Here is a 27,848-nt window from a genome sequence, read left to right as displayed (position 1 = left end):
GTTTTGAGGATGTTAAACGGCGTACCCACGCAGCAAACAATTCACCAAAATCATGGAATCCCAATGGTTTCAACTGTAAACCTTGTAAAGTTACTTTTTGACCCTCTCAGATTTAATCTACTACTTTTGAGAACGAAAAATCTGTTTAATATATTTAAATCTGAAAGGATTTCTCTTAAAATTCAGAATATTATACAATTTATTAGAAAAAATAACTAATTAATCGAGCAATATTTATTAATTATTGCTTATAATTTCGATTAAGTGGCATATATAATTATTATTTTACTTACAAAAACTTCAATTTTACTACTTAAGAAACATTTTCCTAGAAGAATTTAATAATAAATAAGAGAATCTGATAAGATAATAAAATTCTTCTACATCATTATTCAACTTACAAACGGATAACAACCAGTAAACGTTTTCACATCGTCAAGTTTTTTTAATATTTGTAATTTAATTTCGTTTAAGTATTAACACTTTATTTATGTTTTATAAATGTTTTTATTTTATCCAGAATATGAGAATTATAATATTAATTTTTATAAAGTCTTAAGGCAATTTAATTATCTTTAAGGCCATGTTTATACTTCAGTAGATGTAATTTTCGCAGTAAATGAAAAAAAAACAACAGCAAAGTCAGTGTGATGATGCTCTGATTTTCAATTTACATTTCTCTTTCGTATAAATCACTTCCTTTCCATTCTCTGTGACGTATCTCTTTGCATTTTTTACAATTCATATTATATTTTACAAGTATACTCGGCATTTAAAATGGTAAACGTATTACATCTTCATTTGTGGATATATGATCAATGCAATAATCCATATCACTATATATATTTTAAATTCGATTTTTTATTAATTTTATAATCTAGCTTAGATTTTTATTAAAATTCTTTTAAATTCCTTTTAAATTTCCTTTTTTAAATAATAATAATAAATGATTACATTTTTGCAACTTAACTACAGAGCAGTAAAGTTTGGTGGGGAAGAAGATATCAAAGGGGTGTGTAAACGAATTTCTCGAGTAATATTTAAAATCAGCATTTTAAAAATTACATTAACTCTAAATGCATTTAATTAAATAATATTTAATTTCATTATTCATTTTTGTTAAATTATAAAAGCATTTCGTCTGTGATTCTAAAGGAAACTTCTTCGAATGTAAAAAGACTCAGCAAATTAAAATTTATAAGCATTAATGTCGACAGGAAAGTTTAACTTTTTAAATATTTAAAATTTATAATGCAAAAGAAAGCAAGAAATAATTGAATATGAAGAATTATAAGTCAATATTTCCCATTTGTGGATTATAATCACCAAAAAGATACAATGCACGTTCTGATTCTTGTTATTTATAAGATTTCAATCCGTATAAATCGCCATATAAAAAGCATTTAAAAGACTTTAATGTAGTATAGTACATAGTGAATTATTTACAAATAAGTGCTTCTTGATTTTAATCCATCCTCCTTATTGTTCTTTTCGTCTTATCCGAAATTTAGAAGCGATATTAGCATGTTGTTGCCATCTTTTTCTTTTTTATCATGTCATTTCTTATTTTAACTTGCTACTTCAATTACTGTCTTCCTATTAATTGATTCTGTACCTTCTTTAAGCATTATATGATCCATACCATATAAATTTTTCTTGTTTTAATTTCTCATTAATATTATTTATCCTTATTATTGTCTAAGTTCTCCACTTTTCAATTTCTCTCTTAACACCTCAACATCCTCTCTGTTCTCTTCATCATTTTTTCTCTTATTACATTTCTCCACTTATCTTTGAATTATAGAATTTTTCACAATATTATTGTCACAATTTCTTATTATACGTTCGAATTAATGTAGGTTTTTATCCCTTTCACTTTATGCATTTTTGAATAAAGATAGATTACCCAAGATAAATTAACTTTTTACCTCTAATGTATGAAGTTAAAATTACGTAAAATGGGTATCATTTTAAATAATTTTAAATTTGTTCATTTATTTACGGAACAATCAACAATATTGCTAAACTAAAATTTCTTATCTAGTATCATTAAGAGACTTGCATTGTATAAGTTACGTAAAACAATTGTATACTCTTGCAAAATTATAATTTAGTATGGATGTTGAATTATACTAGTAAACCATTTATGTCTTAAATTTCATTGATAAAAGTAATTTTAGAATTATTATTTTCTTTTTGCCTGGCGATATCTTTATAGAATACGAAATCATCATAAAATTACTCAGGTAAGATAAGAGATCACACTGTGGCTTCTAATCTACCGATACTGATCCCAATCTACCGATTACAGTAAGCTTCCAATATCTATTGATTACAGGTAAGATAAGCGATCACATTGTGACAGATCCTACCGACCGAGAGCTGCTGCTCTCTATAAATGTAATTATTCTGTATTTATATTCTGTTTATTATACAATATATTGTATTTAAAGTGTAATTTTGTACATATTTTACAGCTCGATATGTCTTAAATTCGGAGCATTCTTCAAGAAGTCTGCATGTATAGACTGATTCAAGATTAAGATCCTTAATAATCTTAGATTTGAAATCCTACTCTAGCAATATGAGTTTGTTATATTTTAATTGTTCCGTAAATAATAAACCAAATGTAAAAATAGTATTAAATAAATTGCTTTAAATGATGTATATTTTATGTAATTTTATTACATATATTTTTTTTACTAATTATTCCTTATTTTAAATGCATTATTAACATTTTTATTTTTTAATAAAATTCTTTCAGACTATATTTATTTCAATTATCTTCTAATTTTTTTCCTAAAAATTGCCTTTGACAGTGTGGGTGCGTCGTTTATTTGAAGTAATGTGATATGTTTTCGTTGTTATTAGTTGCTTGTGAGAACTAATTTACTATTATTAAAATTTATAAACAGGGTAACAATTCAGGACACTATAATTCGTGATCTTTTTATATCTACGTTAAGAATTTCAAGTTATTTGGGATAAATATTAGTATAAAAACCTCTAAAATTACTCAAGTTATGTGTTATGAACTACTTCTTTACATAATCTTTACTCATTTTGTTGTTTTGCTACTTTTCCATTATTTGAATATTTTTTTATGTTAATGAATTGTATATTTTATATTTAAAACATTTAACTGAAATAATTAAATGTTCTTCTTAATATAATTATACACGAATGAAGTTTTGGGTCGCAGAATCACCTTCAGATGAATATTCAATTTTTAAGAGAAAAGTGGAGTATAATGCCAGAATAATTTTATAGAGCCACAGTATTTAATGATAGTTTAAGCGATATAAGTGTTTTTCCAAGCTAAAGAACAACTTTCTTGCATTTATACCTGCATAAATATTAAAATTTCTGCACTGAAATCTTAGAAAACATAAGGACTAGCTTCTGAAAGTCTATAAATAAATATTAAAAAAAACTGTGGAGAACGTCAATGTTATGGCACTATCCTCTATGAGAATCAATGACCTTGATCTTTATGAGTGTAGAACTTAAAAACTTATGTTGTATTCACTTTCCTTATAGGCCTACAAGAAAAAAAGTTCGAAAATTGAAAGCAGGCGTTATATCCTAATTTCGATGGGGTCAAATGAGGTGGAACTGTATAGGCGAGTCTTCGAAATGTATTCGTATTGCATGAATGAACAATGACGTTATGTAATTTTCATGAATTTGTATGATTTATTATAAAATATCTATTTCTAGAATAATTTTGAAAAGATTAAAATTGTTTCTTGGTGATAAAAACGAAAGAAAAAAAAATAATCTAATTTCCAATATCATTATTATAATACATAACAAGAATATCTAAACTACGTGTGCTCCTTAAACACTATTGTTCCTACACAAAAATTCACGTCTATTCATTCGTTAATTAGGCTATATAAATGGGCTGAGTTCAACTCTTAATGGCATGAAAGTAAAGAAAAAGTGGAATTTCTTTAAAACGATGTATGGATTTATTACTTAATATCTTTTTACTTAAATAACTTTGAAACTGTGCGTCAAGTTTGCTATAATCCGACATTAAATTTGATCGATATACTGTACCTAATACACCCCACAACAGTCTACACTTTAATTACCTTTAGAAATAATATAAAAATAACTTCTTACTTGATGACAGTGTAACAGATAAACCCCGGAGCAATACTTTTCTTAAAAGTTTCCTCCCTACTAACCTCAATAAAAATTCTCCTATTCTAGTTTTGTTGGAAAGCGAAAGAGAAAAACTTAGTCTCGAAAAATTCGATTTTAAGGTCAATATATTACAAAAATCATTCTTAAACTATTTAAATTTCAGTAAGCGTAAAGAATTGTGTGTAATCAATATTTGAATATTATAGGAAGAGAATACATTCCTGGATTCTGCATTTCTAGTCTGACATGAAACATGAGCTATGAAAGTCTTTAAATCTTTAAAGACTTTCATAGCTCATTTAAGAGCATTTTCAGCTTGAGCTGAGCTTAAATAATTATTTCATTAGTTTTCTATGTAATTGTTAAATTATTTATAAATGTAACAAAAATATAATTAAAGCAAATGTTATATAAATAGAAAAAAAATAAAACAATGCTTACCGGTTGTCTAGTTCTTAGTAGGAAATTTTTATAAAGGAGCAGTCTTAGCTGCCCCCAAGCACCACCCATCACTATCTCAGAATTACGAATTTATGAATTAACGTTATATCTGTAAATAAATGATTTCATTTTAAGAATTTTAAACATATATTTAACAATAAAATATGAAATAAAAATTATAGGGAAAGTAAAGCAAAAATCGGGGATGTATACCGGTCTGTGAATGGAGTCCAGGTGAACTTATCCGGTCAACAGCCGTAAGAAGTCGATCAATGACCCTTAATAAACATCTCTTTCCTTAGATAAAAGAGAGTTTTATACTAAGTTTCATTGTCAAGAAAAGAAAACAGAGATAACAATACTTCAATTTTCTGCAACATCCAACAGAATTTTAAATCCTCATAAAGACTGTAGACGTGTATCAACAACAGTATAATTTCTGTTTTTATATACTCATTTCAAGAACGGTTAAGGAAGATTCGGCCTTTCACCTTCTTGACCACCTGTTAAACCAATTATTTTAATCAAGCTTTTTCCCTGTAAATTAATCACGACCCTGTTTAAAAGAGGTTAGACGGACAATGAAGCCGCTCTAGAAAATAAAGAGACGCTTCTTTCAAGATTAGGATCGACAAATCGTTTCACAAATTATATAGTAGGCCTACTTCATAGAAAATTCGAATTACGATATTGAATTAGCCTTAATAGTTCTATTAAGAAGAACTGTTAGTAAGAATCGCATAATCTAGTAGTATGCAGTCGCATAGAGACCTGAAGTACTAGGGGAGACCTTGAGCCCTTTGACATTCTGCTGTACTAAAAAAAATATGTTGCAGATAGGGGACCCTTTTTCTTGGAGCTGTAAATCCGGGGGCGCAGAAAACTTTTCGAATAGAGGCCCAAAAGTTCTAGTTACGCCACAGGCATAATTATGATAAATTTTACAACGTAGAGATTATCTTGAAAGGGAAGTTTGAGCATTATAAATTTGGTATAAAGTATAGAAGAAGGTATTAAAAAAATTTAAAATTTACTAAAGAAATCTACGCTATATATAACTTGTTTAATCTATATCATTGTATAAAGTTAAACAGGATTATTTTTTTATATATAAAACTTATATATACACACATATAGAGTTATATATATTTAAGATACAGCCTAAGGCCCACTTTCTAAGTATTGAACAGTTTATTTTGATTGATTCGTTCGTATTAAAACAATATTTTATCTTTAATAATCCTTTCTATTTATATATTTGAACATATTCTAGATAATTTCGAATATTCTAAACAATTTCCTTGTTTTTATAGTTACTTATTTAGTTAAAGTATTGTAACCAAATTAGTTATTAATAGATAATAATTAAAAAGGAAATAAAAAAAACTTCTTGGCTATAACTTTGTTTTCTCAAGACTATAAAGTTAAGGAAAATAAAGAAGATTACATTGAATAAGAGGAATCGTAGGCAATAAATATGAAAAACTTATACAGGAAATGATAATATGGAACTGGAAATATTTTTAAATCGAACTTGTGCAAAATGAAAGAGTTTTTTCCACTGAAATGACGTAACAAACGAACAGTTCAAAAAACAAAAAAGATTGTAAGGTTGAATGAACTCAGAACGGCTTAACTTCCTACACAAAACTTCTCATAGCTAAACGGGTAGATCGTCCTTTCTAACTGTATATAATAAATATTTAAAAGAATAAATCCACACAGCACATTCTGTTCTAAAATCGTATAAACATATAATTTATGTTTTATTTATAATAAAATTTATATTTAAAAAAAGATAGTTAAAGACTCGAGATATGAAAGTTTTCATTTGGGATATTAGCAATCAGCTGGTCTGGTTGCTAATTCTGAAGAAACCAGGTGAAACTGCACTTCACAATTTTCGATTACGTCATGGGAGATTGTATAGAAAGTGAAAACTGGTTGGGGCATGAATAGGGAACCAGACAGGTGCTGAACACATGAGATTCAAAGAAAAATCTACAAAATGACTTTAAAATCGTGAATTTAGACGATGTGGATTAAATTATTCTTCAGTAACTTAAAAAGTCAATTCAAACTTTTAGTACTCCCATGAAAATCAAGCGATTCGATAAAATTCGATTAAAAATATTTCAACGAAAGACTTGGAATTAAATCATAAATAATCTTAATTTATTAATTTCATATCCTGTAAATGTTGTTATCGTTTCCCTTTCTACTAACAGCTACTGTATGACATCAATGTCATACTTCTAAAAACGAAAACGAAAACGAAATTGAAAATGAAAGCGCTTAATTGTAAATAATTCGATGATTATTTCGAATATATTATATGAATTTATGGATACTTTCTATTTAATTTTTATTTTCATTGAGAAGAATAAGAATATTTCTGAGACACTAACAATTTTTAAAGCCAAGAATCATCTTAAAGTGATTTTTGAATTAAAACATGTGAAGATAATGTTGTTTTTTAAAATTTTTTATATTAAAAACAGAGGCTGAGAGAGGAGAAATGAGGTCTTGACCAGTCACAAATGTGAGGCCTCATCCTTCTTCGAAGGCCGATTTTTAGTCAGTTTTGTATCTTTCTTTTCCATGTAAAAGACTAAATATTGAATGGTCTCTGTTGTAGTGTCAAGTGTTCTCCTACACCCTTTCATCTGTGCATCGTTAAACATATAAATAAATTGAAAATCGATAACAGAGTAAATAAATTGGAAATATCATTATACAAAGAAGTCAACTGTAGATGTATTTTATATAAGAATCTTATCATTAACGACGAGATAGTGTATTTAAAGTTAATGCGCTCCCTCGTTCCATTGAATGAAGGGGAGGGAAAAAAACCTATCATCTTTTCATTCAGAGAAGCTATTAGACTTTTCTTAAAACTCACGGAAACTTGATTTTCAAGCTACTTTTTCTGATGATAACACCATAATGAACGTTGAAGTGTATAATTAATAACAATACTGTTCAAATGTAAAAATCTTAAATAACTTTTTTCGTTAAGAATTTCCCACAGATTTTTATATTTTCCTCGAAAAACAAATGCACGAATGAAAATTAATACAGTTTATACAATAAATATATATTTATATTTGATCATCTAATGACTGATTCTTGTCATGACTGATTTTTGAAAAATAAAATATTTTTATATGAAATTCTATATACAGTTCTTCAAATAAATATATTTAATTTGCTGTATTGTTCAATACAAAGTTGTAAATAATCGTTTTATATTTATTAAGAGATAGACAATAAACATGATTATATGAATAAGATAGTTATTGTTCTCTCGTTGTAGTCATATAATACTGTTCTTATTTACAGTATTATATTATTTCAGTAGAATGTAAGAAATATCTCAAAACATATTAATTAAAAATTATTATTATAAAATGTTAAAAATATTTTATTTTGAATATAAATTTGATAATTCCCAAAATGATTGCTGTGGCACCCTTGAGGAAAGGGTGGTAGGGGTGTTGGAAGACAATGGGGATAAAAATTTATTTTGAAACAATATATATGGACCAGTTTAGTCTTGATTATACAGAAAATTTTTCAAAAACCCTTTGTAAGGAAATAAATTCAGTATTACCATTTAATTGTTATGGAATAATTGTAGGAAAATACTAATTATTCAAATAGAAATGTCTTCTAAGTAAAAATTTAATGTTCAACGATAACGATAAACTATTTTCCCTGATTTTTCTGGTAAGTAGCAAAGTCACATCTGTACATTATTTTCTTAAATGTGTTTCCAGTATTGAAATCAAAATTTAAAAAAAGAAAAAATCGGAAACTAAAATCAAGGACAGGTTGCCTTCAGTTGAATAATATCTGAGGTTCCGAGAAGTTTAATTTCCTCACAGAAACATGTCACGTTTAATGTAAGAAAGCAAGTTATTACACTGATATCGCGATTAAGTGTAATAAAAACTGCAAACTTTCTTATATGAATTAACTATTATACAAGAGGAAAATTGCATAATTATTATTTTCTTCTACGAATTTTTTGTACTCGGTGAAAGTTGTTCAATATATTTTTGGCAAATTCTTATCATTGTCAGTAAATAAAAAATATTTAAATTGAATTATATTCTTGTTGCGTTATTCTAAAGCCGGTTTTAATGTTCGTTTAAAAGAAAAAATTCATATATAAGCTGAATATATTCAGTTCAAAAGTATAAATGAACGTTAAATCAAGTTATTAAAGATCAGTCTAATTCGTAGTGTCGGCGTTAAGACGCACTTTCCCCGCGAACAATACTTTCTGAAAATGAAGTGTGTCCTATACGCCGGAATATATATATATATATATATAAAATGTACTGATTTCTTCAAAAAATGCCTTTGAAAAATGGGGTGTGCTTTATACACTGGTAAATACGGTAACTAATTTGAATAATATCGACGAAATATTTAATTAACTTGCAACCGAACAGAGTTGTAATCATACAGAAGTAACGTACTGTACACTTTTATCTTCAGACGTGGATATAATAAGGTAATATTTTCTGAAATCCACTCGACTGACCCCTTTTTTTATTATTTGAATTTCCTATAATATTTACCTGGTAACTAGTTTTCACCAAAGTTTGTCAGTTCTTAGACCTACACAGCAGACACGATGCATCCTAAAGTAGTCGCAAGTGTTGTACTGTACATTAGGAATCCTTATTTAATCTATAATACATTACAGATATAAAATGCGGTAACAAATTTGGGACTGTAATTTTCTAGTAATTAGCTATTAAGTCAAAGAAGAATATAGAAATATAACAATTTCTGAGGTCAGAAAGGTCGTGCAATAAATTCATCTTTACTGAAGCCATTGTAACTTCTTTACATAAAAACCAGCAACAGTTGCTCAACTTTCCCGGCAACATTTAAAATTTTAGTGGCTCCATCTGTTATCGTATTTTATTCAAAAAACTTTATAGATTTTTTAAACTGTTATAAAATGGAAAAAGCTTAATTTTGAGGGTAAGGATGAGTATTATAAACAATTGTAAATGCTAATAACGAGTAAAATCGTCATTAAGTCCGACTCTACCGGAGATACACACGACCCCCTTTATCTCTCCACCCCCTCGACCTTTAAACACCAAAATTTAATAGCATCAATCTCCCTAATACACAAACCTCCCTACAAAATTTCAAAAATTTTCGACAAAAAGCATAGGAGTTAATAAGCTTCAAACAGGGTGAACGAAATCGTTCCCCCACACACTAATATCCATACATATAGAAATTACCCCCGATTTTTTTTGCATTTCTCGACGTTTCTAAGTTCAAAAATGTAAAAATCTGTGGGGTCATTTTTTACCGGATCGCCATATTTTTCCTCTGTTATAACAACGTAAAAAATAAAAAGTTACGTAAATTTATCAATATTATTAACTTCGTTGAACTTGTTGAATGATAAATAATTACAAGAAATTTATTCAAATCACATTATCTTCACTACAAATCTTAAAAAATTCATTACAGCATTCGCTGGAGGGCGCGAAACGAACGTTACTAGTTTGAAAGCAGTACAATCATTTCACTTCCGAAATATTTTATTTTCACCGCTTCCGTTAACGTGAACGTTTAATTTTAAACAGAATTAAATCAACAATATCCTAAACCCAAGTAAAATTTGGATACTAACGGAATTATTAGAGAAAATCTAAGTTGAATATGATATGTCTGTATATTTTTTCGAACAGGGAAGTGTGGTTCGAAGTATGACTTTATATTTGGGTCATTGAACCACTTTTAATCTCAACCTACGTAAAAAGATACTGATTTTAATTATATTAATCTCAATTAGTTTCATGAACAATATCAGATTTTGTAGAACTCGTTCAATCTGAATTCTTACAATTATTTTTTTATTTATTTACATTATAAATTAGTCTAGTAGAATTGATATAAACAATGGTTTTAAATGGAACCATTATAACGTGTATTTCATGTTCTAGTGAAGTTCGTTTTGAGGTTATAAAGTGCAATCATTATATACTCTTACTTAACAACAAGCCAGACTACTGGATTTTAAACTGACATAATTTTTAATATAAATAATTGTAGCAACATCTCATATTTACCTGATATTAGTACATTAAATTCCCTTCCAGAGTTTCAAAATATCGGCAATAAAATTTCTTCGATTTTTTAATAATTAATTAAGCAACAACCCTACACGTTTCTATAATACATTACAAGATATTGAACTTATTATTATCATTTTTTTAATTTATATTTATTAGTTAAGAGGAATTAAATGTGTGCGCTGATTTTATTTGCCAAACGTTTCTAATTCTTCATTTTGTTAATGGCAATTTTAGAATTCCTAAAATAATTACGAAAGGTCACATTGAATGCAGAGCACGTAAGACGTGCAATTATTTGTTTATAGTTTATAGTAATTATATCTATAACTGTATCGTCGCTAATTATATACAGTTTGTTATTTAAAAATATAAATAAATAAATTCATAAATGCGAATTTTAGAATGCTTACAAAGGAACTTTATGCATGTCAATAGAAATTTTCAAATCCCTAGTTAATTGGATTAGCGAAAACATTTTACTACTTTTATTTTGTTAATTTTTTATATAAATTTATAAAATTCTATTACGAATTTTGAAAATACGACTAAATTTTATTAGTTTTTATACGTTGCCATTTGCCTTTTTGTACGTTTGTGAAAATGTGTTGAGATATATTTCAATAACCAGACAACTTAATTCAAGTTATAGGCTATATTGAGATATTACTGTCATCAGGGCCGTCGAGAGCTTGTATGGGGCTAATGGGTACGGCGAGTCCCATTTTCTATATTTTTAAACAATAGATATACGTAAAATGTTATTTTAAAATAAAAAGTAGTCTTAAAAAGTTAACTTTGTTAGTAAAAATAGCATTAATTTATAGGAATAAGACCCCCGGGCCCTGGTAAAGTCCAGTCCCTAGCTCCTCTCGCGACGACTCTAGCTTAGTTTCTTGGAAATTTTATGAAAATATAGCAATATTTTCAATCTTTTCTCTATATATTTATAAAAGTATGTCATATAATTATAACTTATACGTACTATCAGGGCCGATAGAGAAGAGGGAGCTGGAGAATTTTCCCCGCTCCAGAGAAAACTTAGTGGTTCCTATCCCTACAAATTAATTCAATTTTTACAAACACATAAAATTTTTAAAAGTGCTTTTTATTAATAAAGGAACATTCTACATATATCATTTGCTTAAAAGAGAAATAGCAGAAGCAAGCCCGCTAAGAAAAAAATGAGGCGCTATCCAGGCAGGCCCCATACAAGCGCTCGCCGGTCCTGTGTACTATAGTATAGTATAGCTAGTACACTATCTACATATATTAATATATGTACATTACGTATGTATAGTATATATACACTATAACCTTATATCTGCTATACTACAGTACACAGAGCCGTCGTGCGCTTGTATCGAGCCCCATTTGCTTATTAGCGAATCCCTTCTGCCATTTTTGTTTTAAATAAAATATGTGTACACATGTACGCGCACATATATAATTTGCGTAGTATATGTGTATGTATATATATGTGTACATATATGTAGTATACACTTGTATATGAAAGTATATCATAATGTATCTATGTTTATGTATGAAAATTTTGAGTTTAGAGCAGAAAAACCTCAAATATAACCGAAAGTAACTTTCATATAAGAGTGAAAACACGAATTCAAACGGTATAAAAATTAAATCACGTTTTTCTCTTCACCTTATCACAATTAACGAATAAATATAACCTGCTTAAACTATGCCACATCCTAAATACAAAAGTTGAATAGACCGAACCCACTTTCAATACAAAAACCAAAATAAAAAAAAAAATAAAGGAATTAATGCTGTAAACTCTCAGCAACCCGTTTATAACGAGATAAACGGAGAAAAAATAGTGTTTAAATCTCATTTTGTAATTAAATTAAATGGCCTTTCATGAAGTTAGGCCTAAAAAAAAAAAAAATGATTTAATTTGACCGTATACGTGACAAACTTACCTAAAGTTCAGTAAACTGTCCAACTTCCTGAGAATTTATTCCAAATTTAGATAATTTAACGCGTTAAAATTGTCGCGGGTCTTTTTTTTAATACAAAAATATTTTTAAAAAACAATTAAACGGAGACACTACAAATACGCGTCTAACCAGTACAAAAGCAGACGACAATCTGATCTAAGGAGGCGATCTGACGAGTGTGCCGATTTGCGCCTGCGCTTACGTCAGTTTAAATAATAACCAATAGTAAGGCTCGTTACTACAGTTTATATAAAATTAAACATAAATATTAATTTTTTAAAAAAATTTTAATAATAATAATAATAATAACATTAATTGAATTTCGAAATATTAAAAAAATTAATTTGAAATGAATATACGTATTAAAAAATTGGTAAATTAATTTTAAATTTTTAATATTTTTTGAACTTAAAAAAAAATTAATAAATTTATGTACGCTTTTCAATCTTTTTTAAGAGAGCGCACTGCTTAAATATTATTATAATAGAGTCGGAGACGATATCGGGAATCGCGAACTAATGGTTGGGGAGATAAGTTTTTTTAAAATCGATATTAATTATAAAATTTTATTAATTAATTAATAATTTATTATGCCATAAATTTAATTACATAATACATTTTTTTGAAGAAATCAAATCTTATCTTCTTTATTGATTACTTAACAGATTTAAAGATTAACAATTATTATTAAATCTTAATAGCCGTTAATTAAATTACATAAATTTAATGATGATAAAAATTAATTTAATTATTTAAACCATAGGAATGTATTTAATAAAATTTTAAATAAATATATATATATATATATATATATATATTATTGCAATAAAAAAATATTTCTGTTATCGAGTACATTTGTACTTAAGTTAAGCTGATTACAAAATTAAAAAAAAAAATTTATTGATTCATCTATTTATCTGAATTACAGTCAATTACGAAACGCGATTGCTTCTGTCTAATACCAATTTTTTTTTTTTCTAATTATGGATTCTTAAGGATTCGTTTTATTAATTAATTAAAGTTTTACTTAACTTTTCATACTTAAATTAACTCCTGTGCCTCTACGGGGTGTCCTACTAGGGCTCTTTTCTCGTGCCCAGTACACAAAGGGCCCAAGATTTATATATCAATAAAAAACAAAGTGATTCTTTATTAAATGGTAAAAAATCTGGGTTTCTTTTTATTTGTTTAATCGATTTTTGCGGTTTTAAATACCCCATTTCACTCTCTCTCTCTCTCAGATTAGTGGTGTGTTATCCAATGGGCAAACAGGACTATTGCATGGGGTTTCCAAACCAATCGTTTATAAACTCGTTACTGTAGTAAGAGGATCGAAATTTAAATTTAGGCCATATCTAGAGACCCTACATTGCCGGTGCGACTAGGAAGTTGCGTTAAAAAACGAACGAGAAATCCCCAAAAATTCCCCCGAAAAAAAATGTTTGAAGTCAACACTGTACATGGGGCCACCTAATAATACAAATTTGCCTAGGCCCCTGTGAAGCTATTATCTCAGACCTGGTTTTATTATCGTTTCACACAGAACCGGTACACAGAAATTTGAAATCGGTTCCATATATAGCAATTATGCAAGATTCAAACAATCGATAAACTTGTTTTTTACCATCGTATTTCGTCCATCACTTAAAGTATAAATCTTCTAATTTCATCAGAAGTTAACTAAATTCTATAGAAAATTTCAGCAATCGTTTAAATTTCACAATTATCTTACAAACACTTAAACTGCAGTTTTACCAGAGAATTAAGTAGAATTACGTACGAAATTCCGGCGACAATTTAGACAGTTTAAATTTAAATATTATAATAATTTTTTCGAGACAAGTTAAGGTATAATTTCAGCTTTTATTTACCTATATTAGAAAAGAATTTAGTCTATTTTTGTCTTGAAAAACAGATTTTATATCAAGTTCATGTGCGATACTATAAACTTGTTCTCTGTCTCACAACTTCACGCTTCTTTACTTTTTATTCAATGTCATTAACAAGTATGACTCTTGTTACTTCCTACATAGAAAACAAGTTGGAAATGACCGGTTTTTTCTTCTAAGTTACTAAATTCACAGATAGGTCACAACTATATTATTCTATAAAGAAAAACTTCTACGATTCTCACTTCTAGAGACAAGGTTAAACTAATTACTAATTACTAATTAATGTAATTATGAAATGGCAGACCTGAATAGAAAGTTCTGTTAATATATTTTATATACAATTTAATAATTTATGAATGCAATTTATAGTTTTACAGATAAACTCAAGCTTAAAGGACGAAACATCAATATACAATAGACCCCCCACTTTACGGCGTAGTTTCTGCTTTAAAAAAGTCATAAAGAGTCGTTGTATTTTCTTACAAGGACAGAATCTTAACTTAAGATTACGTTCCTATAAATTGTTTCAAATGTTTATTATTTGTTGTGGAAATATGGAATTTTCTAATTAAATTTACACTTGTCGTAAAAGCGGTATACTGTATTTAACGTGGTATTTATAATGGAAAACGCATAGAAAATTAAGGTGTAACTTAACATTATATAACACTATAATTATATCATATTAAGTTTTTTTGATGCTGTTAATTAAGAATATGGTAGAATTTCTTTCATTTTTAACAGGGTTTAATTGTTTGAATAATAATAAGACTGGCGAAAGTTTGGGAAAAGCTTGATTTTCCGGATAAAGATGAGATTAAAGGGCTAAAAAATGAACCAAAAAGTACAATATATTAATAAGCATATTGTATTTTTTGGTTCGTTTGTTTGTCTATTCGCAGGACTGCGGGAAATCTAAGATTACTCAACCACATCGCATCCCAAGACAAAAACCTAAGAGTAACTTTTTTTTTTTTTTTTTTTTTTTTGTAAACTTTATGTAGATTTTAAAAAGTAAATATCGAAATTAATTACTTTTTCGGTGACTCCACGTACATTTTGTAAACCTTCCACGATGAAAAAGAACTACATAAAAACCTTTAAAACTGTAGTAAAAACCATATAAAATACTTGATTTTTTCAGCTAAAAAAGTTCTATATTTTTAAATTAAGATATAATTTAAAGTACATTTAAAATTCGGGCTTTGCGTTATCAGTCTACAGCTTGGGGTCTCGCTTTATGAATGTATAGCTAATGGCAATTAACATTTACCGTTTACAATTTACTATTTAATGGCAAATGTAAATTGCCATTAAAATATGCTTAAAAACCTTTTCCAAAGGACAAAACATCAAAAATATGGGCCAAGTATCACTTAAATATTAACAAAATATTTATTTTTATTTATAATCCTTGTCATTTCAATGTTAATTGTGTTTTAGTGAAAAGTTCCTTATAGAAAAATTATTTTTTTATACATAAAAATCCTTCTAATTAATCATTTAGAAGGATTTTTAAGTCCATAACGTGAATTTCTCTCCATCTTTTGGATAAACTTGACAAGAATTCAATGGAAACGTATCAATATCTATGGGTTTCAAATTTAAAATTTCAAGTTTTTAAGCAAGAAAACGAATTTATTTCTGTGCTAAATTTATTTTAAAAAGAATATTTTAAAACGCAGAAAACGATTACAACATCGATTATTAAATATTTATTCAGGAGCTTCCTTTCATCGAAACACAAACCAAAGGACATCTGATTCAACAGAATTATTCTGACATCATTCGACATTTTCCTTGAATTATCGTCTACGTCTGTATTTTAGTTTATATTTCTAATTAATAATTATTTTAATAAATTATTTATATTTTTGAACCCCTAATAACGGCCACCTCTAAAGAGCGGGCCATTTTTCAGGAGCTACAAAAATTCATACGAAATAACTTCCTTTAAACGAAGACCACCTCTAAACAGCGGCCATTTTAAAATATTTTTGAATAAAATGCATACAAAATAACCACCAAACGACGGCCATTTTTTAAAATATCCCCGTCAGTGGCCGTTGTTCACAGGTTTGACTGTAAAACAAAATTCGAGTAAATAATTACTTTATAAATTAAATTAAATAGTAAGTCCACAACGTTTACAGTACATCTGTACAAATATTAACAAAATATATAAATAATAATGAAATTTTTAAACTGAATATGCCAAGCAGAACCTCTTTGAGGCGGACAGAAATTGTAAAAAAAAAAAAGTACGAAGATTTTCTTCTGTACTCGCGGTACGAAACGTCTATTTTAAGTACAAATGTACTGGAACTTGTCTATATTGTTGTACACGCAACAACGTGTACTTATTACTTGCATGAGTAAAAATGAAATTATTTTGAACATTCCTATTCATGCATCATAGAAACATTGTTGTGTTCCTATTCTTGAATTGCACCATAGAAAGTTATCTATACACGCGTATGTGTAACGGGTTTAGGATTTGTTGAGAGGCCCTAAACAAACCAATTTTATATAAATCTATACAATATATGGTTTTTATGGCACAGTATTTGAGAATCTTAGTACTGAACTTAGTCTTAGCCTCAAATAATAGTATAGAACATACTATTGTCAGTAGGACATATCCGATGTCTTTATTTGTCAGTAGTATATATATCTACTACATTCTACTGACAAATATCTACATAATTGAGGGTTTTATTTGAGGTACACTCAAATAAAAGCCTCAGATAGGTCGTACTGACAAATAATTTTCTCAGATAGGTCCTGCTGACAAATAAAGGTATCAGATATGTCCATATTTGGGTACATATGTCCAACTGACAAATGTGTGTGTACTCGATATATCTAAGAGCGAGGCCCTAGCAAAGTGCAAGGTTGCCCACGCTTAAAAAAACCATTACAGTACTGCACACAAGCTTATCATTAGTGAATTAACGAAAGTTCTTCCTATCTTTTTAATTATTAATGGCATTTTCTATCGTCATTTCCTACTTCCTCTTTTCGAGTTTCCATTGTACAGAATCCTTAAAAATAGCCGTTTATTGTTAAAAAAATAGCGTGAAAAGTTCATTATAATGACGATCCTGGTGCGAAGGTTTGCTTATTCATCCGAATAAATCAGTGAAAATAATAGAATTAAGTTAACAAACGTGTTCGAAAGGATGCAGAAAAGAATAAAAGGATAAAATAAATAAAAGTAACACGACCGATAATAAATTTCCTTTCAAATTATTAATCTGTAGACAAGGATAATAAGGATTTCGTCATAATATAGTGAGAATTATACATGAAATTCGTCGAATTTATTTGTTACACCGGAAACATTTTAATTTCTAAAAATTCTATCAAATTTCATGGAAATTTTCTAGATAAGTCCACTAATTCTTGTTAATAGTAAAAAAATATAGAACCTCGTAAAGGATACGGAAATAATTCACAATATAGGGCCTTATAAAAGGACTTTCTTGCAAAGAATACGGAAAAAATTGACAATAATTATAAAAAAATTAATTAATTGTAATATTATAATTTTAGATATTTTTATAAAAAATTAAATAATTTTTTTCCTCTCCTTTATTCTCTTGCTTAATTCTGCAAACATGAAGTCATAGAAGCAAGGATTTCGTTTTTTTTTTAGTTTAATATATTTGCATTTTATACAATAAAAATATGTAAATAATTGTATTTCAAACACGTGACTGTACTTTTTAAATGATAAAATACTTATATTGGCTTATTTTTTTATTATAAAAAATATTTTAAAAATTAACTTTAATATTAAAATTTTAAAGTTATTTTTAACTGGTTCACCAGCGGAGTGATGGGAGCATATCTCTCGGGAGGCCTTTCTATGAGAAATTGGTCCCTATTTAAGTGTTAGGTACGCTCTACCTCTGTTTAACTGTTAGGCACGCGAGGAAAACCCGGAAAATTGCACGTATTCAGCCCGTTGTGAGGCACGAACTCGCGACCAACAACTACCAGTTTTCAGGCAATTACATGAATTTAATGAGCTGGAAATTGTTAAATGAGTTAACCAAGATGATTAAATTTACTCTTAATTTTTAATTAGTCCAAAAGGTGTTTAATTTTTCGAAAAACTAATTATTTTTCTCCCATTAAAAACAAATTTCTGCTAAATGGTGCAACGTCCTAACATGCAAAACCGACATCTATAACGCTTCTTCGTGAAACTTTCGCAATATTTTAAGCTGTAATAAACGTTTATTTTATGAAAATGATTCCGAGAAAATCAAGTAACGAGTTGCCTAACTTTTCCCTGCAATATTTTAAAATTACGTGTGGTGCCATCTGTTAGAAAATATTAAAATAAAAATCTCGTAAGTTAAAAAAAAACCCCTGCCAAACCAGAAAAAAATATTCGTTAGCGTGCGATTCCGGTTTACGGTAAAACCTGTGTAAGCCGGAATCGCACGGTAACGAATATTTTTTCCGTTTTGAACAAGTTTTACTGTATTATATAAGTAAGAATTAATAAAGAGAACACAAGGACCAACATTAAACATTATCATTTCATAATACAGTAAAACCTGTCTAAAACGAAACCCGAATAAAACTGAAACCTGCCAAACCGGAAAAAATATTGGCTACCGTGTGTCCGGTTTACACAGGTTTTACTGTAGTTCTGTATAAACATAGATGCACGTACAGCTTTCGATTCATTAAGGGCCGGTTCAGACGTCGGTTTTTCGGGCCTCGGAGGGGCCTCACACTATCCAAATTCATAGGAGGGGGTCTTCAAAAAGTTCTCGGAAAATGTAAATTAGAAGAAAAGGGAAATTTCAGACTGATATAACTGGGGGCCCACTAATAAATCTTTCTGGAGCCCCGCAAAACCTCCAGACGGTCTGGATACATTATAACGAGTATTGATGATTAGTTATAGATAAGTAGAGCGTATTTATGTGTTATTCGTGTATAACTATGGGAACTAAAAAAGTAAAACCGAAATAACTAAATATAAATATATAATTTCTGCATGCGTGAGCATCCAGAAAACCGAAAAATAGTAAATTGAAATGCTTCTATTTATGTTTCGTGTTATATTTTTAAGCTTCTTCACTCGAAATTAGCTCGAATTTCTTATAAAATAAAGTAAAACCTGCCTAAGCCGGAATCGCACGGTACCGAATACAGTAAAACCGGTTTTACTGCGTACACTTTCGGCATTTCCACCGTTTAGGGGAAGGCTTAAATTGGCTGGAAGTGAGTCCAACGATCCCAAAATTCATGCTCGGTTGTATACAGTATAGTTAAAATTCAGTTAAATTTTGAATTGAGTCCGTACTATTAATATAACCAGACATGCTGCATGTAATTAAAAGCTTGATAGTGACCCACATAAACAGTAGACCTACTTTAAAAGGTCAAGGACTTATATAATCCACTTTAGCATAGACACTAGAAACACACAAATATAAAACACCCCCCCCCTGCCAAAGATAGTGATTTTATTTAAAATTTTTAAAATTTCGACAATTTCGCCATCAGTTTTGTGCGGTAAAACCTGTCTAAAACGGAAAGTCACGCTTAGGTTTCCGTTTTATGCAGGGTCGTGCTTTTTTTTTCTACCAATTCACGTGTTGTAGAATGTTCGTTTTATACTTAGAACTGCTTAATATAATGAAACCTGTCTATAACGGAAACCTTCATAAACCGGGAAAATTGTTCGGAACAGAGAGGAATTTTCTTGTATTAAAGAAAAAAAAAATACCGTAATATTATTTTTAAAATATCGTTTTCAATGTGATTACAAGTGTCTATCCTCGAAATTGCATGCTGGATCTCTCAATTGAGATTATCTCGAAGAGAAATTCGTTGGATTGGATGTGGATCCGATATGGTGTGGCCTCCACGAAATCCACACTTAGCAGCACGTGACAATTGGCTCCAGGGCATTAGGAAAGAGAAAATAGGGCTAAACTCCACCTTTACAACAGTCGAAAATCTAAAAATAGCCGTAGCATTTAAGACTAAGTCTTACAGATTTTATCATAATGGGCCTCTTTATGCATTTTACTCGATGTCTGCTTCGTGTTTACAAATTAGCCTGTGGCTAAAGATTGGATTTGATATATGGGATGGTAACACAACATCTATTTCGTTTATTGTTAAAATTCATTAGGTAAAGTCATTGTTAATCTGGGATCACTACAACATTACAAAAGAAACTAGCCATTATCTATTGTGAAAGTGACATAGTGGATTTGTACTGGGGTGCATCTTTAGCATAGTCCACCCGGTAGGCACCCCCTTAGCACAAGTACTAAAGGCGATCTGCCATGGAGGCCAAGCGCCAAGAAGCACCTGTTCTAAGGTGTGCATCCATAGCACAAGTACTAAGAGCGACTGCACCTGTGCTAAGATATGCACCCTTAGCATAATCTGCCCGGTAGTCACCTCTTTGATAAGGGGGTGCCGAACGTGGTGACTATGAGAGACTGGTAGTGTCTCTCATAGTCCCTTCTTAATGCTTCACAGGTTTTACTGTGTCTAGTTTTACAGTAAAACCTGTATAAATCGGACTCGCATATATACCGAGATTTTTTTTTCCGGTTTGCCAGGTTTCCGCTTTATTCAGGTTCCGTTTTCGATAGGTATTTTTTACTGTATCATGTGTATAATAAATTGCAGACCCATACATTCCGACTGTCTGTAAGTCTGTCAGAACTATATATAAACTTCCGGTCTGTACCGGTAGTCGGGTCATTTTTCGTTTTTAAATAAAATATCTTGTATTGTACGGCATTCGTCATTTGATGTCACGCGCTATTGTATTATTTATATAATCTTCTATGAAGTCATTAAATATTCCATAAAGAATTCAATCATTTAGATAATTTCAATAATACTTTTCGATAAATAAGTTTACGTGTTATCGCCCTAAAGCATTTCACACGATAACGCGCATATAAGAAATGCGTTTTATCCTGTTATTACGCAAGTATTTTCAAGGGCCTTATCGGATATTACGTTGGCGAGGTGAATGGCAATCGGTGTTAATTACAATTAAATATTTTATCCATTTAATTCTACAATTATTAACATCATTTTCATCGAGAATAGTAGTCGAACCTCTATATAGCGCCAGCGTTCTTATTGCTACCATAGTTGGGAGCAGTGGCGTGCCGTGACATTTGATGACAGGGAAGCTGTGTTTCTGTAAGAAGCCGACTTCCAGGGGCAATCAGTTAATTGCGCGTCAGTGATGGTCTAGGGCAGTGGTTCTTAACCTTTTTATACTCGCGGCCCACCAAATATTTCATAATTTTTTGTGACCCCCATTTTTAATAATAATTTATATTTGATAATTTATCTATAATAAATTGATTTTTTATTATTGCTTTATTTTTTATATAATAAATGTAAATCATAACTTTATTATTTCATCATCTATTTAAATAACATTCAAACTTCACAATTAAACATGAAAACTCATTAATTTTTAACAGAAAATAAAATAAGAAACATGTCGATAAATCGATCCAATGTCGATGCTAAAACTAAACTAAAACTAAAACGCCCACTTGTGGTAAGGATTTTGCATATCTTTTGCAAAAATATTTAAATTTTCAAAGCCTACTATTTTTCCTAATTATTTTTAAAATTCCAAGCATTAATAGTTTCTTAAAATTGCTTTGGAATAAAAGAAGTAAATACTGCGGTGTAAGTAGCATATTTACATTTATTTCTTCTGTACTAACAAAGTTGTATGTAGGAAGAAATACAAAATAAATAAATAAAAACTAAATAGGAAAACTTTATCTTTCTTATTTCACTTTTCAATACGATATTCAAATTATACATCAATTTTCTTTTTATTATATTCTGAAGGAAATTTTGCATAATTTGGCGGCCCCCGGCAAACTTCTTATGGACCCCCAGGGGCCGCGGCCCCCTGTTAAGAATCACTGGTCTAGGGTCCATTCGTATTCATTTGTTCGAAAAGCCAGTAAAAACTGTAGACTTCTCTAAATGTATTTTTAATATCACAATTACATTCTGAATTGCTAGCCACGATATAAGGGCTAAAATTAAAAATAAATTATAAAAACTTACTCGGTGAAATAAAATGTGCGATGGATATACATACCTGGTACAATGTATTGTTCGATTGTATTAATATACTTTTAAAGAAAATTATAATTAAAATATAGCTTTGTAAAGAAACGAACATAAAAATAACATAAAATATTCTTTACTTTTTAAATCTTAAAACAATCCACTTAGTCAAATATCTTGATACGAGTAGCTAATGGATGGAACTAGTGATGGTCCAGGTAGGTGTGTAGTGAGTGTGTGCGTGCCAAATCCCGAGGGTGCCGATACCGGTCAATGTCAAATGCCTCTTTTGTCGCATCACTAGTATATCTCAAAGGACGCCACAGGGCTGTTGTAAATTTTAAACGTTTCTCACCGTAGCTGTAAAAATCTAACTATGTTAAACTTAATAGTCATTCGTTTTCTAACTAATTCGTTTTAATACCAGGTGTACACGGAAATCAGTTTCCCACTGTACTGAGCGAGTGATTGGTTCTGTTAAGCTTTTGTTGAAGTAAAATTCTGGCTCTTTCAACAGGGTTTTATTTATGTCCCCATTCCCTAATCTCTTAATTATTTAGTCACTTCTTAAGTAGAAATAAGTCGAAACCAGTTACTTTGTACCTGAATATCTGTAGTCTTGGGAAAACAGTGGAAAGACAAATTTTTATGACAACGGATATATAAATCGTAAATTTAAGGAAAATAAATTCTAGAGCTTTTTTTTTTGTACCATTGTATGTACTGTACGTCTCATTCATTAAATTTGGTTGTAAATGATGCTGCCAAAGTAACAGTTAATTTTTAACACTGTATTAGAATTGTACACGTTTTTTCTGCATGGGACATACTAAATCGTAATATCACCGGTTTAACATTGGAATCCGTAAGTAATATAAGATGGGAGAGCGGAATAAACGCAGAATAAATATATCAAATATTTTAATGGAGTTTTTTTAAACTCCTGTCAACTATACAGAATTATCATAAAAACGTGCCAGTAAACTCCTATCGGTTGGGTTGTTATAAATCTAGTCTAGGGTGGGCAACCCTTTTTATAACATGGGCCAGAATAAATTTTACGTTTTTTTCCGCGCCGTAGTAGTTAATTGACGCCTTCTTGTGACTCGTAATTTTTTTAGTCTGCAAATATGAAATAAATAAATAAAAAGTTAATTACGGAGTAATTAACTTTTTATTTATTTAGAGAAATAGAGAAATAAATGTAGTAACATTTATTTCTCTTATCGTTTTCGAAAATTACAAAGAATTGGAAAAATAACTATTAATTAGTTATTTTTCCAATTTAATAATCTATTAAAGATCTCGCGGGCCGGATAGAAACTTTTCGCCAGCCGTAGCTGGCCCGCGGGTTGCCCGTTGTTGATCTAGTCTCCTCGTTATTCACATAATCGGGCGAGGGTGGCCGAATATCTAGCAGGCGGCTAACAGCCCACAACCGCTCCGGGATATAAAGTCGCGTACTCTTTACGCGTGTGTCGCTTCTACCAGCTAAACCGTGACGTTTGTGCTATGTAAAGCGCATGCGCCAATGCCTATAATCTGGCTGGTTGGAAGTTGACAGGCAGGCGGATAACAGCCCACAACCGCTCCGGGATATAAAGCTGTACTCTTTACGAGTGTGTCGCTTCTACCAGCTAAACCGGGTGAGGTTGGTGCACTGTAAACCGCATGTGCTAATGCCTATAGGCCATATAATCTGGCTGATTGGAGACTGACCCGGTTTCGACATTCCTTCCGCCACCGAATTATTCGAATATACAATAGCAATCTTATCGTTTTTTTTCACATGTAGTATAGAAATTTGTAAAAGATACATAATGCAGTTATAATAAAATATTAATTTTAATTAATTCAAAGTACGTTAAAATATGAAAATTTATATTTTATAAAATTCAAGGGAAGGTCATTGAAAGGGTGGAATCGGCGCTTCCATCGCTTCCAATGACGGCACGCCACTGGTTGGGAGGAAGATCAGTTTACGAGCATTCATAGACGCTATACCGGGGTTTCGCTTTGCACGGGATAGCGTTATATCGGGGGTTTCCTGTAATATTAAAATTATTCGAATTGCCGAACTGCAAAACGAAACATTTTTCGCGAGATTTTTTAAGAATTAGACGAGAGATAGCCGAGGCCCTAGACACAGAAGGCCCACCAAAATTTAAACTTTTACATAATTTAAAAATTTCTTTTGATAATTGATAAAAGAGTCTTGTGTTTTCGTCTTTAAGAGAAGGTGAGGCCCACGCGACTGGTCTAGACCCCATTTCACCAATCTCAGCTCTTGTTAGAAGTCATTCACTTCTAAATACTCTGTAAACGGGTAAAATGGAATGATTATTAATCATAAAAACATTTCATCCATCCCAAGAAATCAATGACAAGTGAGTAAGATTTAATCAAAATGATTTAAAATTTTATCACCGTGTTGCCATCGCCGGAATCATTTTTAATTGTGTATTAAACGTAAAGATAAGATTTTGTGTTAGGTAACAAATGAGTACATCCTATTATTTAAATACAATAAATGTCGTAATTAAACACTTAATATAAGCCCCAATTTCATTGTTTAGAGTAAAATTGTGTAAATAAAGAACAAGATCGGGCCCAAATTCTGTAAGCAAATAACAAGATAAGGCCACAAGCAGCGACCAGGCCCCAGACACAGAGAAGGCTTTTAAAGCTTTAATCCTTTACGTAAAAATTAAGATAATGAAAGGATAAAAGATTAAAATTTCTTTTTATAAATAATGAAAAATCTGTTTCATGACTTTATTCATACTTCGGAAGGGAACGAGGCCCGCATTTATCTACTGGCCAAGGGCTCATCTCATTCTCTCGTGCTCTAACTATAAATTTAATCAAAATATCATCGTTTAAATATTTCCGATATCTGATTTAATTGCAATAAAGTTAATTGTAATTAAAGGATCATTCATCTCATTATAATTATTTTACTGTTATTGATTTCCTCATGGTTTGATACTTCCTTGGTAATAATTATTTTCCATTAAACATCCTTCTTCCTTGCCATTCGATTTCTTAATTTAGAATATTTTTTTCTTGAATAAATAGGAATAATTTAAATTCCTTTGCGTTGATATCAATTTTCTTCAGGATTTTCCTTTTATTTTGCCACAATTCCTTCATCGAATTCTTTAAATCCTCGGATCATCCTTGTGTAAAGAGGATTAACGTAACAGATAATCTGTATCATTATTCTTCTCCTTTGACATTGAATATCTCCCCATTCTTTGGATGAATTCACGGAATAATTCTATGGCCTTTCGGGTGGACTTTCTATGGTTCCTGTTTACATGTTTCACACGTTGCCAAGGAGAATGTCTCTCAGGAGAGCTTTCCATGGAATCTTGTCCCTATTTAGCTGTAGACACATGAAGAAAACCGGGAAAACTCCACGACCACAGTTGAGATCCTCATCCATTGATCGAGGAAGTTCTAGATTTTCTTCAATGGACTTCTTAATTCCTTGAATCTGTAGAATTAATTTATATCCCATTTTATATCCCACCCCAATTTCTTAGCTTAGATATCCAACCTTTTTTAATCCTTAATTTGAAAATACTTAATTAAGATTCACATCCTTACTTAGCATCGGAATTCTTAATTCTGTGTTTCATCCTTGTCCTAATAAGATTAAAATAACACCCGTTATATATTATAATTCCTTGTTCCTTGATTTTATTTCCTTCTTTATCTTCGATGGACTCTGAGATAATTCTAATTTTTCTGTATTACAATTCATTAATTTCTAGGATCATCCTTGAACAAATAATATTAATATATCATTTGATATACATTATATTTCCTTATTCCTCGAACACTTACGGTAAAACCCGTCTAAAGCGGAACCTGCTTAAACAGAAGAAATTCTTTGGAATGGAGCGATTTTCTGTTTAAAAAAAAACCTATTTACGACGGAAACCTGCTAAACACGGAAAATATGATTCCGTTTTAAACAGGTTTTACTGTAGCGTTAATATTAATTACTTTTAATGATAAGTTTAAGCTTAGTATTTAAGATCAATAATTGACCTGTTTAAAACGGAATCGTAATTATTACCAAGGAAGTATCAAACCTGCTAAACTGAATATTATTCCAATTTAACAGGTTTCCCTCTTGAACAGGTTTCTTTTAACGCAGAAAGTCGCTCGAAGTTATGAGTAATTGACGTTGTATGGGAGGGGGTGAGTCAGTATGTAAGTTCTTTGTCTACAGGTCAACTACGAAATTTGTCTCTAGACACATTTATGTTATACATTTGACAGGTTAAACTGTTTAAGTGGGGAAATTTTTAAGGGTTTTGACCGTAAATCCTTTAGGCTATAGGTCAAAGAGGAAAAGAGGGAAAGGATCGAATGACCTTTTACTTTTGTAACCTAAAAGATAAACATATGATCATTGAACTTCTTTATGCAGGAGACATTGATCTTTCTAACCAAGCTATATGCGGCGCAATAGGGCCTCGTCGTCAAAAATTATGTGAATACACCTCCAAAAATTTAATGAACATTTAAAAAAGCTTTTAAAAGTTGTTATTATTTAAGGATTTTATTAATTTTTTAATATAAAAAACACTGTTACGTAAAGGGCCTAGGGCCTTCGCTACTGTATCTGTATATATATATATATATAGTAGCTGATAAACGTACAGTGAAACCTGTGTAAACCGGAATGGAACTGTACCGAGTATTTTTCCCGGTTTGGCAGGTTTCCGTTTTGTACCGGTTTCATTGTATTTTCATAATTAAATATTGTTAAAAAATTAATTTTATAAATAATTATAACTATTTAATTGTAATTAAAGTATACAGATTTAATGTTATTTAAACGTGTTGGCCGCCGTCTACAGGTGTCCGCCATTTACAGGTTCGACGGTATATCGAAAGATTCGAAATTTCTGCTGATTATCCATTAATTTTCTATTTAAACAAAACGTTTAATTTTCGATATTTCAGTAAATTTCACGTTAAAAAAATAAATTTAATGAAATATTTCATGAAATTTTCTACCCAAATATAAAATTAAATACAAATTCAGTAAAATATAATTTTTATATTCAACCATTTACTTGAACTTGGAGACTTTGACCTTCACTTTATCACCATTTAATTAAGTTATCGAAATTTATTGTGATAATATGTTGTTAGTATATCTATTG

General features: G+C 30.0%; 1 protein-coding gene across 1 annotated transcript in view; it reads right to left on the bottom strand.

Moving 5' to 3' along the window:
* Positions 1 to 12,802, bottom strand: part of LOC136978856 (uncharacterized) — a 131,460-nt gene extending 118,658 nt beyond the window's left edge. The window contains 2 exon segments of the mRNA XM_067274676.1: positions 4,597 to 4,705; positions 12,650 to 12,802. Coding sequence (XP_067130777.1) covers positions 4,597 to 4,665 — 69 coding nt within the window. The 5' untranslated portion in view covers positions 4,666 to 4,705; positions 12,650 to 12,802.
* Between the last annotated feature and the right edge of the window lie 15,046 nt (positions 12,803 to 27,848).

The sequence above is a fragment of the Centruroides vittatus genome, unplaced genomic scaffold (genome assembly GCF_030686945.1).
Source record: "Centruroides vittatus isolate TY-2023 unplaced genomic scaffold, ASM3068694v2 contig_559, whole genome shotgun sequence".
NCBI lineage: Eukaryota > Metazoa > Arthropoda > Arachnida > Scorpiones > Buthidae > Centruroides > Centruroides vittatus.
The sequence above is the reverse complement of the archived record's forward strand: the minus strand, read 5'-3'. Positions and strand labels throughout refer to the sequence as shown.